The sequence below is a fragment of the Ictidomys tridecemlineatus genome, chromosome 10 (assembly GCF_052094955.1).
Source record: "Ictidomys tridecemlineatus isolate mIctTri1 chromosome 10, mIctTri1.hap1, whole genome shotgun sequence".
In the NCBI taxonomy this organism is placed as follows: domain Eukaryota; kingdom Metazoa; phylum Chordata; class Mammalia; order Rodentia; family Sciuridae; genus Ictidomys; species Ictidomys tridecemlineatus.
Window position 1 is genome coordinate 17,211,002 of NC_135486.1, and position 21,235 is coordinate 17,232,236.

Consider the following 21,235-nt stretch of genomic DNA (forward strand, 5'->3'; position numbering starts at 1 on the left):
CCTCGTTCTGCCTTCCTCAATCTGTCCAGTCATAACCTTTTACCATGCCTCTTTGACTTTCATGTTTATAATTTGTACGTTTGAACTTGAGCATATTTTTGATACGTAAATGTAGACTCCTTTTTTTAAGTGCCTTTAAACTAGATGGTAATTTGGGGCAGGGAGTGAGGGCTCACTGGCATACATATTAACCAATAAATTCTGTCATACTGGACCTTCCCTACAAGAAATGCAATACATACACATCCCATTTTTAAGCCACAGCTAAAGTGAGCAAAATGACCTGATTGGAAACTTTTGATTTCACACAGAGCCTCCTCCAGTCATCCAAGTGCCTAACAATGTGACAGTCACTCCTGGAGAGAGAGCCATTTTGACCTGCCTTGTCATCAGTGCGGTGGATTACAATCTCACCTGGCAGAGAAACGACAGAGATGTCAGACTGGCAGAGCCCACAAGAATGAGGACCTTGTCCAACCTCTCACTGGAGCTAAGGAGTGTGAAAGTCAGCGATGAGGGAGAGTACCACTGTGTGGTGTCCAACGAAGGTGGAGCGGCAGCAGCCTCCGTATTCCTGAGAGTGCAAGGTACTGTGTTGATGGTAACTTCTGAATCGTGGTGTCCTTGTGTCTTGCTCCTTCAATCTCTGCTCTCCCACACTGGGTATCTCAGAGGGATGACACCTACCCAAGCCATTAGTTTTGAAAGAAAGAATGCTTAGGGATCCTCCATTATCTTAAGGTGATTAAGCTAGAAACTAAAACAACACTAACAAATGGGTAACTTGGCCACCATCTTGACTAATCCCACCAGTTGAAGATGTCTATTTGAAGAGAATATAAAAACGGTCTCTGGATGATTTCATAGTTTGAAATTCTCTCAATTATAATAATTCTTATTGTTTCAATAATCGGTTCAAAATTCTTCCCCAATTTAAATACTGTCTGATTGCATACATAACTGATTTACTTTTTATTTTTAAATTATATTTGATAATTTTACTAATGTGTTTTAATTCAAAGTTTCAGATGTTTCTCATTTTATCAAAAGTTAACCAGAGTTTTTCTTTTTGACTTCATTTCTTTTGTGCACAGATGTGCGTGCACACACGTGTTCATTGAAAGTAAACTAATATTGAGTCAATCTTGAATTATGTTTCCATGGATCAGATCTCCCTATAGCTACAAACAAAGTATGTTAGCAATGTGAATTAATGGCTACTAAATATAGATATACATTATTCCATCAAAGGAAGATCAGGAAATGCTCCAAAGTTTCCTTTCAGTGGTGTCATTTGGTTTCTGAATGTCTGTAGACCAACTGAAAGTCTTAATGTAATGAGTAAATTACAGCCAGCAGTTTTTCACTGTTAAGCTAAAAGATTTGGTTACTGCCTCAGCTGATTATGTAATTTCTGATCCTTGATGTGGGAGCTTGATTGTTTCAGAATTGGGCCTATTTGGTTTTCACACAGAACAATGTTATAACATCCTTGAAGTAATACTCTTAGGTAGTTCATAAGTAAGTTTATCTAAGAGGGTGACCATTGGGTTTCAAGGCTACCTCTTAGAACGTTATTAGTGACAGAAAAATGAAACTACTTTGAGAATTAGCACAATGGTTGACATCTGATTATAGTGTTCTCCTTGGTAGTTGAGACATTCTGCAATTTGAATGTGTCTTTTGTTAATTGATCTGGTGGAACTTCTAGGAAGACGTTGCCTTTGTAAATAGTTCACTACATTTCTACATAGTAAATGCCTAGATCATGTGTATCAATGCAAGCAGCAATGTGGCTTACTAGAACTCTGGAACTATTTTACCAAACGGATTGCTTTAGATGAAATATATGCTAATGGACTTGCAATTTGATATTGGTTCTTCACTTGATGTCCCTGAGAATGGAATTATAAACACAAAACTAGACTTCATTGTTTTCCCAAGATATTATTTTAGATCACTCTATTTAGAGCATTAGAGCAAATTTTCATGGGTAAAAAATGACGCAAGGAATTTGTTTCTAAGAAAAGGAAATAGATTGCTAACTGCACATCCAGAGATTCTGTTTCCGTAGATCCATTGTGCAGCCTGGGCATTTTTAGGTGGTACTGTGAACATATTCTGAAAACTACATAGCATCTATTCCCCAGAATGCACTCTATGATCTAGAAACTGTATCTTGAGGGGAAGCCTTTGACTCTTCTTTCTGCTGAAAGTCATTGTTGTTCAATGCTTTAAATAAGTGCTCAGATAAGATGTTTGTCTTAGTTCATTTTTTTGTTACTGTAACAGAATACCTAAGAATGGTTAATTTATAAAGAAAAGAGATTTATTTTGAGTCATGGTTCTGGAAGCTGGGAAGTCTGAGAGCATGATGCTGGCATCTGCTTGACTTCTAGTGAGGGCCTTGTACTATGCCTAGCACAGTAAAAAGGGGAAGTGGGTATGTGCAGAAGAGAGAGCACCAGATGGTGAGTGGCATAGCCTCTGTTTATAGCAAGCCACTTTAGCAGTTAAAATCAGTAGCTGAAAGCAATAACTCACTCCCATGAGAAAGCCATTAATATATCTTAATGACCTAATCACCTCTTAAAGGCCCCATTTCCCCACATGAATACAGTGAATTGAATTTCAATGTGAGTTTTAGAATGAACAAATCATATTTAAGATTCAGTAATGTTGTGTAATATCCAAGATATAAATATAAAATGCGAATTTACATGACTGCTAGTCTATACGAACCAGTGGTTTATAGGCATTCCATCATGGTTTGCCCAATTGAGATTGAGAAATTTAGTGAAAAAGATGGTTTAAGAATCTAACAAAAAATACTCTTGAACTGATCACAATAATTAGAAGAAATAAAAGTCTGTAACAAATTATAACTATAATTATAATTATAATCTGAACACATTATTTTATGCACTTTTAGAAACCCAGTGAATGTGCTGGTGCACAGTTATGAATATTTGATGAGTTAAACTATAGCTAGAGGTATAATTTATGGTAAGTTGAGATGATTTAAATCTGCTGACATATGGTCTTAAATTACAAATTATTTTAATCTTAGAGTTAAATGTTTTAAAAGCAGAAATAAAAATAAGTTCTAAAAACCTCAAAAGATACAAATATTACATAAATGGAGTATCACTTTAGGAATAATTTCCTTGCTTGCAGGCAAATTAGGAAAACATAGTTCATAGCTCCATTTGGGTTCCCCTTTGAGAATTATTTCTGTTAGGAATACTTGAAGGGTTAAAAAAAATCCAGACTTCTACAAATTTTATAGTAGTTTCACAAAATATAATAAGCAAGAATTTTCTGGTTTAAAATAACATTTGTCTAGCATTAAATCCTCTCCTCACCTAATAGTAAAACATCTATAAAAATTCCAAAATACAAAATTAAAGAATACTAAAAACAAGAGGAAATTAAAAGCAGCAAAAATTCTAGGAGGAATTTTATATATACTATATTTTTAAATTTATGTACATATGAATATATAAGTATATATATATATGTAGTATTTATATTTTAAGATCAGTAGGATGAAAATCAACATCAGTCCATTTTTTTTTTCTGTCCACATGAAAGTTGGGAGGAAGTAGCTTGGTCCCTGTTTCATAGTTTGCTTTAAAAACAAAATGTTTATTTTGCAACTTCTCATGCAAAAAGTCTCAACATAACCCAAGCTTATCCATAAGGACCAAGGAAAGTTTCCATCTGGGTCCTGAAGCTTCAAGACTTAAGACCAAAGCCAAAGGCCCTGTGTCCACCAGAGCTTGCCTAGTGTGATCCAAACATTCTCATCTACTTCCTGCAGCTTTTGGACTGCAGATAGCAAGCTACAAGCCCCAGCACTACCCAAGCTCAAATCTTGGGACTTAGGTATCATATATCACACACATCCAGGAGCTTGGATGCCATCACCCCAAGCCCAGATATTACCTGCACATGCCCTGGAAGGTTTAGAAATGTTCTCCTCCACATCCTATAGATTTTGGACCACAGTTTCTAGTGCCCAAAGCCCTGATAGCATCTGTGCTTGTCCCTTGTGACCTGGAGAAATCATCAACTTGGTTTGACAGCTTCACAAAGGGAGCTAACGGTGCTGCCAGCACCAATTGCAGCCACCCATGGGATTTAAGAAAAGTCCTGTTTGTGTTCCACATTACCAGTGCCATGGGTCCTCATGTCACTGGTGCTTACCCTGCAGCACCTGGGAAAGGTCCCTAACAAAAGTGTGGCTGCTTTTGCCACAGGTCTAGGTATCTCCTATATTTATCCTGAGAGTCCTGGGGGAAGTTTCCTTTAATCCTGTGGCTTGAGGCTCGTGACTCCTGGTGCCCTAATCCTTGATGTCACTTGTACTTGCTCTGAGGTACCCCACCACAGTTCTCTCCTCATCCCACATGACTGAGGTGTGGCACCTGCCACCACAAACCAAGAGCCTGAGGAAGGCTTTTGGAAGCTTGCATCTACTGCAAAGTCATAGAAGTGACTTCATGAGCTGTTGTAGTTGAGCCTATTGGGGGACTCGCAGGCACTGCTGACACCAGTCAAAGACAAACAAGTCACATGGGTCTGCTTTCGAATCCCCTCTAACAAAACCCAAAGAACCTTCCAATTGACATACGATCTCTTACCTAAATAATGAAAATATATTTTCTCGTGAAATCACTTTATAAAATTATAAGAGCAAAATGTTACACCAGATGTGCAGACATCACCATAAGGACACAAGAAACATAAACATAAATATACCAGCCCCAAAGAAAAACAATAATTCTCCATAAATAATTGTGATTAAAAAACGGGCTGGGGTTGTAGCTCAGTGGTAGAACACTTGCCTCGCATGTGTGAAGCACCGGGTTAGATCCTCAGCACCACATAAAAATAAATAAATAAACATATTGTTTCCACCTACAAAAAAAATTTTTTAAAAAATTATGAAATGCCTACAAAAGAATTTAAATATTGAACCTAAGAAAACTCAATGAGATGAAAGAGAATATAAACTATAAAAAAGAATGAGAAAAACAATTCAGGATATGAATTAGAAATTTACCAAAGAGTTAGAAATCATAAAAAGAGAACCAATTAGATGCCAGGCGCAGTGATGAATGCCCCTGTAATCCCAGAGGCTTGGGAAGCTGAGGCAGGAAGATTGTGAGTTCAAAGCCAACCTGAGCAAAAGTGAGGCACTAAGCAACTCAGTGAGACACTGTCTCTAAACAAAAAATAGGGGTGGGGATGTGGCTCAGTGCCACTGAGTCAATCCCCAGTATCCTTCCCCGCCAAAACAAAACAAAACAACAAAAACAAAAGACAATTAGATATCTTGGAGTTAAAAAAAAAAAAAAAAAACTTTGATCAAGGAAATAGAAAATACAATAAAAAGCTGTTCCGATAGACAACAAGGAAACTTGAGGATGGACTTTTGAATTGTAAATATATATGCATCCAACATGGGACCATCCAAATATTTAAAACAAATATTGTATGTAAAGGAAAACTCTAATATAATAATAGTTGAAGACTTAAATTCCTACTTTCCCCAGTCAGCCAATTATCCAGACAGAAACTCAACAAAGGAACATCTGAGTTAAATCATACTCTAAAGCAAAGGGACCTAATAGGCATTATGGAACTTTTCACCCAGTGGCAGTGGAGTACACATTCTTCTCATCAGCACATGGATATTCTCCAGATTAGATCATATGTTAAGTCACAAATAAAACCTCAAATTTAAAACAAAAATGAATAAAGCTATAAATTAAGAAGAAGAATGGAAAGTACATAAATACCTGGAAATTGAATAACATTCTCCTGTGATCAATGGGTAATTGAAGAAATTAAAAGGCAAATAAGAAAATTTCTAGAAATAAATGAACATGATAATAACATAATACATCAAAATCTGTGGGACAGCAAAAGCAGAACTAACGGATGCCACAAATGCATACATCAAAAGGTAGTGATCTCAAATAAACAACTTAATAATCTACCTCAAAAAAAAAATAGCAAAGCAAGAACAAACCAAACCTCAAGTTAGGAGAAGGAAAGAAAGAATAAAAATAATAATAAATAAAAATGGACCTTGCTCATGGTGCACACCTATAATCCCAGTGACTCGGGAAGCTGAGGCAGGAGGACTACCAGCCTCAGCAATTTAGCAAGTCCCTAAGCAACTTAGCAACACCCTGTATCAAAAAATTTATAAAAAGGATGGGGAATATGGCTCAGAGTTAAGTACTCCTGAGTTTAATCCCTGGTACCAAAGGGGGAAACAAGGACCTAAAACAATATCCAGAATACATAAAGAACTCTTTATATATATATGACTTTAATATTAATGGGTGTTTCAAAACTAAAGAGAACTTAAGCAAAAGAAATAATCAAAGATATAATTGAAGAAAATTGTCCTGGGGGGAAAAAATAGGCAGGATACGCAAATCAAGTCCAAGGAAGACAGAACTTCATCTAGATACATCCTGACTGAAATTTCATATTGCTAGTATGAAGAAAAACCTCCACAAATATACAAATTAAATCAATATATTGTAAACAAAGGGATAAAGTCATACTGATGTCAGTCCTCTCAAATATATTAAAAGCTAGAAGATAATTGCAGTTTATTTGTCATATTTTGTTCTTTAGGGACAAAGTATTTGCCCTAATTTTAGGAGGAAATATTGTTTGTCTTGGTGGGAAGGAGAAAACAAGTGAGATCAGGTGATTCCTTTCCCCATCCCCTAGTAGGTCCCATAACACTCAGCTACTCGGGGGTCCCCAGTGACTCTTACATTTGGCAGCGTCATGGAATGCAGAGTCCAGTAGCAGCAGCGGAAGCTTGTGGCCAAGTGGCCCTTGACCATCAGTCACAGACTGACATTGGCTGTGTCCTCAGCTGCCTAGCGTCTCTTGGTTTTAGTGTGATACCCAGTTTCCTCTTGATTTTGTACTTCAAAAATATATACTTCCAATGATTTTTTTTTTCCTGCTTAAGTTAGTTGGCACTGTTTTCTGGTGTTTGCAATTGATAACCCTAACTTGCTCAATAATGGGAAAGATACATGTAGTTTTGGAAGATCCAAGCATTTATGATCTAATTAAATTGTCTTTTTACCAAAAACAATCAAAAGAACATTCTCAAATATTTAAAAGTCTATGGAAAATATCAAACACATCATTTCTTAAAATGACTTATTGAGCAAGACAGTTAAATGCCTGAAATAGATTTTTTTTTTTTTAAGGAAAGAAATCAAAATTGGGGAGGTGAGGGTATAAAATGCTGGTGATTTTCCCTCAGTAAGTAGTGTCAGGCTCATTACCAATTCATGGAGAAGACTTGAATGGTAACTGACCTCAGAACCCGGCTGTTCAAATCAGCCATCGTATTGAGTACAGGAGAATGGGAATGAGAGACATGTTCATTTCATTATGCGAATTCCTCACTATGAAGATAATAACATAATTAGACAAAGGAAATTCCTCAGGAAAGGGATTTCCCTCAAGCAGGATTTATCACTAACTCAGAAGTTCAGCTATACAAACAACCAAATAGAAGCCAGCTGACCACTGCTGTGCTTAGGAGGAAGAAAGATTCATGTCTGTAAAATGAGAATATCATGCTTTCGGGGTTGTGAAATTTTAAGTGACATTTTATTTCATGCTTTCCTGTACTTGAAAGAAATTATTTCATAGGAATGGATTATTTTAAAACTTGGTGTAAATAAATGTTTTTAATGTTCATATTAATTTTATTGGGAAATTGAATTTTGAATGGCTTTATGTGTTTTCTATCTATATTGGGATATTTTATCCCTTTTTATTTAAAATAATTAAGAAAAAAAAAAGATAACTTAAAATAAAGAAATAACTAAGAATATAATAATGCCTCTCCAAAAAGAAAAGCAGTAAGATTTAAAAACTTGGGTTAGGTCAATATCAATCTATCAGAAGAAATCTCTCTTATCTGTTGTATGGGAATAAAGAGTACAAAATAAGGATCTATTATGCTATTCCTTAAATATAGAAATGTTTAGTTCTAAAAAAAAATTTGATCTTAGAAAAGGTAATTCTTTCTAAGATTTATTTGTAGGCACAGTCATCCACGTAGGTATACCAGTATGCTGGCAACTTCATATTGTATGCTAGCTTTTGATACCTTGATTTTAATTTTTTTATGATACAGTTCACTCTTTAAAGAAAAACACTCCCTTGGCTGAGTTTCTTCTTCTGATTCGCTTTGGGAGATAGACCTCGTTTAACTTATTTATACAGGTTGTCACTTTTATTTCTGAGTGCTAATGAGCCCTCTGCATTGCTGTTCTCAAATATGCAGAAAAAAAAAACACATTCTTACTTGTTGACCTTTTTCTTTCATGTTTGTTTAAACACAGCCCCTTCACCCAAAGAATATTGTATCACACTTGTGGACCACTCATGATGTGGGAAGAACTTACTCTAATAAAGCTTCACTTTTGAGAAGCTTGGCTCATTAATTTTATTATCCTCAAATAACTAGTCTTCTAGAAACATGCTTTGAAAGCCCATGTATTTTTCTTCTCTGAACACTTTTTTTTTTTTTAAGAGTATGAGATTCATGGAATTTACCTGACATCCCTTAGACTTGAGACGATGACTTCATTTGGTTTTCAGATAAGATTACTTGTAACTGGACAACTTATTTGAGAAGTTCATCTCGTATCTATAAAATGTCAGAAGTTATTTTATGTATTTAAAAAATCTCTTTGGTACTTAAAACCATTGAGAGTTGTTTGTAAACTAAAATGTGTCATGATGTAAAGTGTCAAGTTAGAACATTTGACTGTACAAAAATTCCTAATTGAAAGCTTAAGCATCTGAAATATTGTAGCACTGAATTACAGAGCATGATGCTTTAAATCTTTTCTGAACCAAAGTGAAGTCTAACAAAAGGAATTGTACATTTGCATAATTTCAATTGATAAATAAATTAGGTTTTCTTGTAAGAAGAGTTTAGCATTCACTCAATTTATTCACCACATGCAGTCTCCATGGTTAAGGGCAAGTTTCTGTTATAATACATTCCAATTCTGTGCAGTAAAATGTACAAATGACTATCATCTGTTTCATTTTCTTTTGCCTTTCATCCAAAGCATTCATGTTCTATAAAGATGTTAAAACACTTTAATTATAGAAGGAAGGAATTATATCTTCCTAAAACTTAGAAGACATTAAAATGTCTTAAAATAGAACTTACAAGGAGAAGTTAAATTAGACTTATTTAGATTATAAAAAGAAAGGGATGTGGATGACTTAATATTTCAAGCATATAAGAAAATCATTATAAAGAAGTTATAAACCATGAACATTTTAATTTTCATCAAAAAAATGGACCATGAGAAAATGTGTATTAGCCAAACCTGATGATTTTAAGAGAAATACCAGGAAGGACATCCAGATGTTGGGGAGGTTCAAAGCTGGAATGTAGTAGCTGGGGCATAGATATGTCTTTTCACAAGGCAGTGTCCGCAGGGGGAGAGAGCAGATGAGGAGTCGGCAAACATTTCAATCACTAAGTTTTTCAGAGAAAGCTACTGACATTTGAAAAATGGGTGTCCATGGCATATATTATGTCATCTAAACCTCACAAATTGTGTTATTCTCTGCTAAAAACTATTTCCACTCACAGCACTTCTGAAGCCAAATGTGTAGATTTTTTTCCCCCATACCAACAATGGAATTTCCTACTCTCTGAACACCAGTAAGGTGTGTATCAACTCAGTTCTGACACCACCTCAAGTTTGCATTAGATCCCACAGGTCAAGGGCTCACTTTAGATGCCAATCACAAGTTCTACCCCTGCTGTACTTCTGACCAACCAGAGGATAAGTAAAATCGGAGGATCCCAGGACTACCTCTTCAGGGTTTAATAATTTGCTAGAATGGCTCACAGAACTCAAGAATGTGCTTTCCTTACAATAACCAGTTTATTATAAAGGATAAAAAAATACTCTTCATTAACCATTTTATTATTGAAGGATCCTGAAACAACCCGATGAAGAGGTGCACAGCACAAGCTCCTGTCCCTGTGGATTCCGGGGTACCAGCTGTAGGTCAAGTGCTTGCCTGAGCGCTCTGAGCGGCACTGGTGGATTCATCTAACAGGAGGAGGGGTGGTGTTATCCCTCCATCTATAGCCGGTCTGTCTGAAGTATGATTGACAACCAGCTGGCACCTGAAGTGGGGGTCAATCTTGGGGGACTGAGCCTTTATAGTGTGGCAGTTGAACTGAATGAAAGGACACCCAGCTAATGTCCACAGGAGAATTGCCCCATGTGTGTGAAAATACACCCCTGTTGAGTGGTGCTGAGTGGGATGTGAGTGGAGGGGAGACAGTGTGCTTTGTTCCTCTTACAAGTACAACTCAGAAATAGGTAAGAGGAAGGGATGCTAGGCTAAGCATAGAGGAGGTGGGCCAAAGTGGAGCTTCTGTGCCTCTCCAGGTATTCTGCTTTCCCGGCACCTCCTTGGGTTCATAAACCGAGAAGCTGTCTGAACCCTGACAGGATAGGTTTTTATAGAGGTTCCGTTATGTAGGCATGATTGATCAAATCATTGACCACTACCTATTTCTAGCCCTCCTCTCCACCCTGGGGGTCAGGGGTTGGTGCTGAAAGTCCCACTCCTGTCATCATGCCTTGGTCTTTCTTGTGACCAGCCCACATCCTGTGGCTTTCTAGGAGTCCCCAGCTTCCAGTCATTCCTTAGCATATGAAAATGACAATTATCACTTGGGAGATTCCAGGAATTTTAGGAACTCTGCCAGGAAATGGGAAAAAGATCCAATATATTGGCATCTGTATTTTTTCCTAAGGAAGTAGAGTTAGTGGTTAATCGTTAGTTAGGGGTTAGTGACTTGCCCCAGGTTGCAAAACCAGCAAGTGGCCAAACCCACATCCTATCTAAGGTCTCCACCATGGGACGTGGCTTCATTTTTCTGCATTCTATTCAGAAACGCCTATATATGCTATTCATAGGTAGGCATAAAGCACAGGCAGTCAGAGGAAAGTGAAGAAGTGTGGGGAAGGGAGTGGAGAAAAACAAAGTGTTCACAAGTATGGATGGAAGGATGAGAGCACAAAATATATATATAAAACAACAGAAAAGGCACATCTATCTCCTGTGTCATGGAGATCTTTTTAAAAACTCTGAAATTGCAGCATTGTGTGTAGTGACTGCTTGGAGAAATGACTGCCAGGTTATAATTCTCTGTCCCTCTTACTCCTCTGATGCCTCATAATGAACCAGGTGTCTTGTGACAATTTGGTGAATCCTTTGACTTAAGTTACGGTAGAGTCGCTCTTAAGGGGAGCTCCCAAGGGGGGAGAGAGCTGTAAACATGCTACTGGAACAAGCACACAGAGAAAAAGTAAGAGCCTGTAAGCTCTATCAAGACAGGGCCTCAAATTTTGTTCTGTTTTGTCTTTAGTGCCTGCATGCAGCCTGTGTCTGTGGGAAGACAAGTGAGAAGTATGGTGTGTGGATGTAGGAACTTTTGCAACTACGAACAAGATTTATGTCATGTACTAAATATATATTTATGTTATATAATAAGTAGTACTCTATTCAAATTTACCCCAAAATATCATTTTTTTGAATTATTATTTTTATACATTAATTTTCCAACTGAAAAATAAGTTTTCTTTCTATAGATTATATACATAAAATAAGAAATAACAGATAACTTGCAATTTTACACGTGAGGAAGGGGTGCGATATTTGTTACAAATAAGAACTCAATTAGAGTTAAATGATACAAAACAGGAATATTTATTTGTATCTGAAGAGAGAGATGATGTTAGGAACATGTGGTTCATGAACATGCCAATCTGTAGCTAGTTATCATGATGATAGTTTCTCCCTTTATGCCGTGCTCCAAGGCACTACTACCTCCATCATTCTGTTTAGAAGGTGCATTTTTTTCATAATAATGAAGCAAATCTATAACAGCTGAAGTGCCTTGATTAAAAATCTTTGCCGGAAAGGGTTAGAGCTGATGTGTTATTTGTTCATACAGTTATTCCTCATTCATTAATTTACCCCAAAATTAAAGCTCAGGCATTGTGGTCCTTACTGAGGCAAATGAGAAGGGAATAGTATCATTGTCTTCAAAAAGCCCATAACTTAATAAAAGAAATACAGACATAAAGTGAATTTATGCAGCACAGTGTGGTAAGAGATATATCACCGTGTTCCAGAGCCTTTAATTCTATCTCAGAGTGATGAGATTGAAAGGGACTTGATGGAGGAGAGGGTGACTGAGGTATCCACCAGAAGGTGACTCAGCCTGTGCCAGGCTGAGGTGAGGAATGCTTTTCCGGGTGGAGAAAACTACATGTGCAAAGCCAGTGAAGAATGAGGTGTGGGCTTGCTGAGCGTGGAGGACCCAGTGGAGTAGGGAGACCCATCTCCATGCTGTTGGATTTTCCGTTCCCTGCTCTCTCTGGTAGCCTTTTCAGTACAACTGGAGGAAAATATTTAAGTTTGTGGGTTTTGCAGGATTGATTCAGCAAAATGACAAAATAATGCAGCAGTGTTCTGTGGGCTTGAGTCTGGACAAAGAAGGGAGAGAAGGTGACAGAGTGGTGTGACAGCAGGAATAAAGAGGAAGGGTGAAAGTCACGGATGAGGTCGGGATGGGGAAGCATGAGAGTGACAGCTGGATGACAGAGGATGGCAGTTGTGAGTCTCACACTGGTCTCCCAAGACGGGTGTTCTCCCACCTACCCTGTGCTTGCTTCCCTGACCAGAATCTAAGGTAGCAAATGAATTTGTCCAGGAGCATCAATTAACTCTCAAATTTTTAAAAATTTCCTTCAAGAAGTTCTATATGGCCCTACTGTCATAAATTTTTGGCTCTGTGATTCTTGCATATTGTGCTCAAACCCTTTTTAAAATACTGTAACCAATTTTTTTGTTTTTGTTTTTGCAGTGCCGGGGGTCAAACCAACAGTCCCAGTCAAAAGATGTTGCCACAATTGAGTCTGGGTCAGGAGATACACATATGTCAAAAGTCAGTGTAGTCTTCTAATAGACCATGAAGTGATAAAGTTAATTATGATTCTCAACTATCTCTCTCAGCCAAATGGGAATTAATATAAGCTTTGACCTTTCTCTCCTATTTGGAAATGCTATGATTTTAGGAAATTGTTATAAAGCAGAGCGAGTTAAAGAAAAGGCTTTGTGACAATCAATGCTAGTTATCATTTAGTTGAAGATTTTCTAAGTGAGAGTAAAACTTCTTAAATTTTGTCCTTCTTATCCATCTTTTTTTTGTCTAATTAACCTATTTTTTTTTTTACTAATTAAAAAATCCTTGAATTCACTTAGTTTGTTTTGTTAAGGAAATAAATAATAGCATTAAGTGGAATAAATGTTAACCTATAAACAATTATTAATAATTACTTAAATTATATATAAGGTAGCAAGCATCTCCTACATTGACATCTTCACAACTTAACTGGAAATTATAAATCATAGATTTTGAAAAAAAAATCTTGTATCAAGATTCTAAGATTAAAATGGAATATATAATTTACCACTGTATATCTCTCAAAGTATTGCCCTTCTTTTACCAGCTGAGTTTCATAACCACATTGGATGTGGAATTTTGCAGCAAATTGAGCTTATAACTGTCAAGATGGATTTTTTGGTCTAGCTCTTTTCCTGTGTGTGTTGTTGTCAATGCACCACCTACTGGTAAATTAAGGAATTAGCAATTTTCCCTCAGAATTGGTACTTGTCTCTCTAGCCCAGGGCTGTCCAATCAGACTTTCTACAATGATGGAAATATTTTCTTTCTGAACTGTGCTCAAGGGTAGACACTAGCTACACATGGCAATTGAGCACTTAAAATATAACTAGTGACCTAAGGATTTCACTTTGACATATGATCTAGTTTTAGATAGTTTGAATTTGAATTTAAATAGACTTTTTATGTGGCTATATTTGTGGTTGCTGTATTGCACAGTACAGGTCCAGTCTTTTTTGGAGAAAAGAGAAAGGTAAAAATAGTGAAGGTAGAATAGTAAGAGAAGTTTTGTGAAACTCGCTGCATCTGTCACATTGATTAATTCACTAGGATTGTTGTCATTCAGGAGCCACTACCATTTTGGAGAGGTTGTAACCAGGTCTTCATATTTCCATTGATGGGATATCATTTGGAAATATTGCATTTGGTCCCATATCTCCTTCCTCAGGCAACTGATTTCTGTTTTTGTTTCGTGTGTTTGGTTGATTGTTTTTAGTTTCATTCTTTCCTCTTGGGAAGAAATCCCTGACCTATCTAGTAGACGGAGGAAAACTTTAAAATGTTAAAATATATCCCATTGCCATTTATTTTCACTGAAAATTAAGGCAAAGTTAAGTGAACAAACACATCTGTGCACCTTAAATTGTTCTTGGAGAGATTTTATCATTTTTATTGTGCAGGTTTCCTGTGTGAAAGTCGGCATCAGAACTAGGGAGAGTCACCTCCCCAATCAGAAATGGAAGTAATGCATTGGAAAAAAAAAAAGTGCCAGTGTGTTTTAAATAAACAAATTGACCTGAATCAGTGGCTAAACATCTAATTAGAATGGGATGTAGCTACTAATTCTGATTCTCTCGGCAAGCTCAATAATAGTCATTATGTAACCTTTTGAAGGAAAATAAAACTATTTAGAAGAAAGGTCAGAAATTCTATAAAAAACATTTTACTGACTGCAATTTAATAGAAATTGGTTTCAGTAATTATATTCTAGTCATCTTCCATTTTCTTGGGTAGCATTGCTTGATGTTAGATCATTTAGCATTTTCAGGGCATGTGTTGCCCACAGAGAAAAATCTACTGGGGAACATCACAAATCAATCATGTTTTCAGAAATGGGAATAAATTGGAGGTTTGGCTGAACGTAGGAGTTAACGATGGTCATGTGGATCACTGATCTTATCTTTCATGTTTCTGTGCTAACTTCAGTGGGTTACTGGAGTCACAACAGCAGTTTTAGATTTCATTATGTAAATCCTTTCATTTTTTTGTTGTAACACATGCCATCATATTACTGCTTACATTTCAAACCATTCTTTATATGACAGAATCTGGTGAATCTCAAGAAACATTTGTAGAGTTATTATGTGAAAGTATTGCTTAAATCGGCTCACCCCAATTTAGAAATTATATCATGTGAGTGTGGCAATATTTTACAAAATAGACTAAAGCAGTTGGTCACTTTTAAGGTGGCAATGGTGGCTAAATTTTTGAATTCTTGTACTGGTCAGGTTTTCAAGTACAATTTAGAATAAGTGGTGGGGGATATATATGTGTGTGGTATGAATTTTTTTAATATGTATTTTTTAGTTGTAGTTGGACACAATACCTTTATTTTATTTATTTTTATGGGGTGCTGAGGATCGAACCCAGGGCCTCACACATACTAGGCAAGCGCTCTACCATTGAGCCCCAACCCCAACCCCATCGTGTGGTTTAAACATCAATTTTTGTTTAAAACAGACAGTTTCCCCTTTGTGACAATGGAAAGCAGTTCCCTTATGGGGTGCAGCCTCTGAAAGCTGTACAGAAGGAAGGTCCTGTTTTACGGAGGAGTCCTGGTTCAGTCTGAACATGTTCAGCACGCACCTGATGTCCCCTTCCTAATCACATGCTGCCACATGGAAATCAAAGGGCCAGATTAGACAGAGCCTTCTTTTCTCCTGAATGCTATTTCTGTATGAACATTAGATTATTAATTTGTTTTCTATGGTATCAGGAAAGGGTGGATGTCTGTGATTAATTAGTCTGTCACCAGAGAGAATACTGCAGTAAAAAATGGAAATATTTCTCAAGATGATTGATGAAATAAGTCTCTAATGACCAGAATTACTTCACTAAGTATGAAATTTGTATTATCACAACCACATGCTGTTTGTATCATCATAACTTTTTAAAACATGTGCCAAATGATAGAGGCATCAGCATATTTTTTCCCTGTCAGTAAAACATAAAACGACTATTTTTATCTATTTTATCGAATTTTCTAATAAATCCTGAGTATCCTAAAATTTCTGGAGAATTAAGTAAGATATAGTAAGTATTATTTTTAAATCCGTGTGTATTCTAAATAGAATATGCAAATATAAGGATAGTGGTGATCAATTTTCCTTTGTAAACATTGAGGTAATATATAGGCATAGATGGATTTGGAATACTGTATTGTTTATTTGTCATTTTTCACCAAATAATGTAATATTGATAATAAAAGCAAGAGATATGCAGTGCCTAATAAATGTCAGGAATCATTCTAGGTGTTTTATGTATATTAATGTAGCTAACCCATTGTGAACAGGATTATTATTATTATTATTATTATTATTATTGACAGACATAAGCGAGCCAGCAAGGCCTGAGTTTGACTCATACTTCTACTTTTGCATGACATTGGAAAATCATTTTTCCATTCTTGTTTTTTTTTTTTTAATCTGTAAAATGGTAACAACACTTTACTTCATAGGATTATTGTGGAAAATAAATGATGGTTCTCGGGTTAGCTCCCTGGCACATGATAGGCACTTAAGAAATTGAGTCCCCCTTCTTTAAGTAAGTTATAACTATGAGGAAGAGATCCAGTCCTTAATTTTATACAATGTACCTTTTGACTTAGTATCCTGTGAAATCTCTGAGGACTGAAAATAGTAGGAACTTCATAAATATTTGTTGAGTGGGGAAAAATGAAAATACAAAAATTTGCCTAGGTACTCTAAATACTTCAGTGATGAAAAATATTGTAAGTTATTGGCTTAGGTTAAAAGTATTAGCATTATCTGGTGAATCTGTCAGCAACAGTTAAATCACCTTAAAGAGAAAGTCATTAGGTCTCTTCTTGAAGAATTTCCTACCAGAAGCTTAAAAGCAGCGGGTCACTCTGGGCTGACGGGAGATGTGTCTGCAAGTGTGAAGATCATGTTAGCAGCTTCCAAGAGAGATGAGGTTTTTCTCCTTTCCTAATCTTGGTAGGCAGAGAGAGTGATGCCTGTTTTCATGACCAGTTATAATTTATTTTGTCAACCCTACCACTAGTAGTACAGGAAAACAAGTCTTAAAAGTGTTTCTTTTTATTGTTAATGTCTTACATATTTATGTATAACTATTTTAAGTCTTTAGTGAGAAGTCATAAAAACGTATGCATTTTGTTTTTTGTTAGAATTTAAAAATAAAAATTAAAAAATGCCTCCTTACCCCAGAAAGCCATGTTCCTATGTTCCAGCTGGCTCATAAAAAGCCAGCTGTTGTGAAGACCATGGTGTCAATGGTGGACAGTGGTGGTGGTGGTGATGATGGTGATGATGGTGGTGGTTGTGAAATGAGATAGAAAACCTCACGTAAACTTTTGATTATTTTTCTCAAAGCTTCAACTTGGACTTTGGACTTCTAGCTATGGCTTTAATACTACTTTTTCCCCATTAAAAAAAAGTTTATCATTTAACAATCAGGAAATGTGATTTGGGTTGTTTGAGGGCAAATGATGTCATTTCACTGATGAAATTAAACTATGGATTCCTCAGTTTCACATTCGTGCCCAATTAAGTTTACTTTATTTAAATGAGAAATTAATTTTTTCCCTATGGATTAAAAAGTTAACAGTTAAAATAGTAAGATCTACTACTTCTGTATGAACATTATTAAGTAAAGGATGATTCACTTTGACCATCTTTATTCAACTCTTATTTGGTGGGAATCCAGTTTTGCTTTTCTGTGTTCTTGTCCTTTCTGGTTTTCTTATCATCAGCAGGAAGTCCTTCCAGGGCAAGGGTAAAGTTCTCACCTTCTGTAGGATGAAGTCATCCCATCTGTGTGTTGCTCACAGATTTATTTCATGACCCTGTGCAGCGCCCTATATCCAGGCTTTATTTCTTCAATAACCTCTTAGCTCTCTGCATCCTGGTTTGGGTAACTGACATTTATTTTCACTTTGATATCTGAACTACAGAGCCTACCAGTGGGATTCTTGCTGGGAGAGATGCCAGGCCACTTCTGGCAGACTCCATTAGAAGGCACCAAGTTGAGATTAAAAAAAAAAATCCTGAAAGCTGCCTGAATCTCTGCAGCAATCTCATGTCAACTTGAACTCGACATGAGAAACATTTTATTTTAGGAAGGTGGGACTTATTCAAAATGTGGGTATTCAGTAAATTTGAAAGATAAAAGAATTGTCCATTTTCTCTTATCCCATGCAGACCGTCTGTCTGTACCACCCCTACTGCTTGAAGTCAGTCCTTGAACATCTCAGAACTGATGGACTCCAGATGGAATCTCAATGTGAACTTGCTGGCCATAGCCAGTCTGCCCTTGACCTCATGCATTTTTCTAGCCCCATGTTCACCCAGAAGAATCTGTAGAATAATGAGGCTATCAACCAAATCCACAGGCCGGAAAAAATCCGTCAAACATTCACTTCAAAGACTAGATCATAATTTGAAAAATGCTATGTAAACAGGGAAAAAAAGAGAAGGGGTGATTGTGAGCTGCTAGCAATTAGGCACTAATTAGGTTCTTGAGTTGAGTAGCTGCTGCACCATAGGAATGCCACTTCCATCTCTTTCCAATGTATAAGGAGTCCTTAGACTGAGGGTTCTTAGTGAAAGTGAGCCACAATTTGCAGACTGACTTCTGCTAAAGAGGCATCATAAATATATCCAGATCTAAGCAGCTAACTGAATTTCTCAATTTCATTTATAGTTAACAGTCCAATTCAGTAGAAAGCACACAGTATGTGTCTCTGGTTCATCAGTGTATCCATGTGTGGTGCATAATAATTGTGCAGGAAAACCAGATAGTATTGAATAAATTCATTATGTATGTTAATACCCATGGAATCTGTTTCAGGCAATATGAAAACGAGTTTATTGTCATTTATTTTATCAAGTGGAAAGTATGCACATTCAGAGAATTTAGTACTACTTTCTTCGAAGATTAGTTCTTACAGCCAAGCCATGTAAATATAAAACAGGTAATGGAGTAGACAGGTGGTTGAGAAGCCTTCAGAATCTGCTGATGGTGAAAGCTCCTAACATCAAGATAGATGGGCATTTCACTACATAAGTTTCTGTTTTACTTGCAGAGCCTCCCAGAGTTACTGTGATGCCCAAGAACCAGTCTTTCACAGGAGGATCTGAGGTCTCCATCATGTGTTCTGCAACAGGTTATCCAAAACCAAAGATTGCCTGGACCGTTAACGATATGTTTATTGTGGGTTCACACAGGTACTGGGTTTGTATCATGTTCCTTGTTTTTATTGAATGAGAAAAGTTGATGAAATTTCTGAACTGAGAGAATCTAACCAAATCCCTAATATTAAAGGAGGTTTAATGAAAATCCACAGCTTTTACATTTTCTGAACAGACTTGGAAACGTCAAAATATAATACAAACAATAATTTTATAGAGTTTGAGATTATTAAGCCTTTAATTCAATAGCTAGAACAAATGCTTTCCAATACTTTAAATTGTACACATAGCACTTGGTTTAACACGAGCCATTGAAAGGGGATAATAAAATTTCTGTGGGGGAATGTATCATATAGTTTTAACAGATCTATTTAAGGAGTTATTTTGGGTTTTAGTGAGGAGTGGTGCACAGAACACAAAAGAAGCTCTATTACAGTGTGTGCAGGCTTTCTTGGTAACTACTGCCACTTTTGCCATACTGCATTGAGAGCTATTTTATTCTCCTAGGCACTTCCTAAAGACATTGGATCCTTTCATGCTCGTAAGGTAATAAGTGTGTGGAACATAAGCAAGAGTTTCCAGCTGTGGGCTTTCATTAATCTGGGTTTGGCATGAGGTGGAGTAGGTATGATCCAGCAAGCTGAGCCGTATTCTATTCCTAGACTCATCATGCACACTGCCTGAGTGACAGGATGTATTGCATCTCTCAGGTTTTCCTTTTCAGGAACCATTGAGCATGGTAATTCATCACAACAAGCAAAATTGCCTGGGTACAAATTCCAATACCTTTGTTGAATGACACATCTTGACTTTGGCCAAGTTATGTAACTTCTTTGCTCATTTGTAAAATGGAGACACTAAAATTGCCTAACTCACTGGGTTGTGAGAATAATTGAAAATGATGTTAATAATTGTAAAGCTCCTGGAGCAATCCTTGGCACATGGCCAGTATATTATGTGCTATTAGTAGTAATAGTAGTAGTAGTAGTAGTAATAGTAATAGTAGTAGTAATAGTAGTAGTACAACATCTCTGCTTGTGAAATGACAATGTTAATCATTTCTACAAATAGCACCAAAACATAACTCTAAAATATTTATTATTAGTAGTAGCAGTAGTAGTAGTACTAGTAGTAGTGATAGTATGATTTCTCTGCTTGTGAAATGATGATGTTAATCATTTTTGTAAATAGCACCAAAATATAACTCTAAAATATTTTAAAATATTTGACAGGGAGGTGCTGTAGTATCTTGATTCTACTATTATGGTATTTTCAATTTTATTTTCTCTTTTGCTTTTTATTCACAGATATAGGATGACCTCAGAAGGTACCTTATTTATTAAAAATGCAGTTCCTAAAGATGCAGGGATTTATGGTTGCCTGGCAAGTAATTCAGCGGGAACAGATAAACAAACTTCCACTCTCAGATACATTGGCAAGTATAATCGGTTTAAAAGGCAATTAAAATAAGATGAATATCTTTTCAACAATGTAAAAGTACATTCCTGAAAATTAATATTAGGAATAAGTTATATCTAGCATTATAATTTATTATTCATGTCACATACTGATTAAAGAAAATATGATAATTAGTTCAGGTTAAAAGTTCAAGAGACGAATAACTTTATTAATCAACAAAAATTAAAGGAGCTTCCAGATTATGAGAGTTCCAGATTGTCTACAGAATTCTGTTCTTCCATGATTTACTTATTCTTGGCACTGTGTCACTCTCAAATAGTAAATTCCATATCCTTTCTAGCTTATCTCAACTTCCATTTTTAAATATTCTACTTATATTCAAAACTGTGAGCCAGGTGTGATGGTGCATGCTTGTAATCTCAACGATTTGGGAGGCTGAGGCAGGAGAATCATAAGTTCAAAGCCAGCCTCAGCAATTTGGTGACTCACTAAGCAACTTAGTGAAACCCTGTCTCAAAATAAAAAAATAAAAAGTGTAGGGGATGTGGCTCAGTGGTTAAACACC

At 36.3% G+C, this 21,235-nt stretch overlaps 1 protein-coding gene across 1 annotated transcript in view; it reads left to right on the forward strand.

The window, feature by feature from the left end:
- Hmcn1 (hemicentin 1) overlaps positions 1–21,235 on the forward strand; it is a 376,766-nt gene that overhangs the window by 160,093 nt on the left and 195,438 nt on the right. The window contains exons 11-13 of the mRNA XM_040277215.2: positions 312–587; positions 19,146–19,287; positions 20,559–20,686. Of these exons, the coding sequence (XP_040133149.2) occupies positions 312–587; positions 19,146–19,287; positions 20,559–20,686 (546 nt within the window). The remainder of the gene's footprint in view (positions 1–311; positions 588–19,145; positions 19,288–20,558; positions 20,687–21,235) is intronic.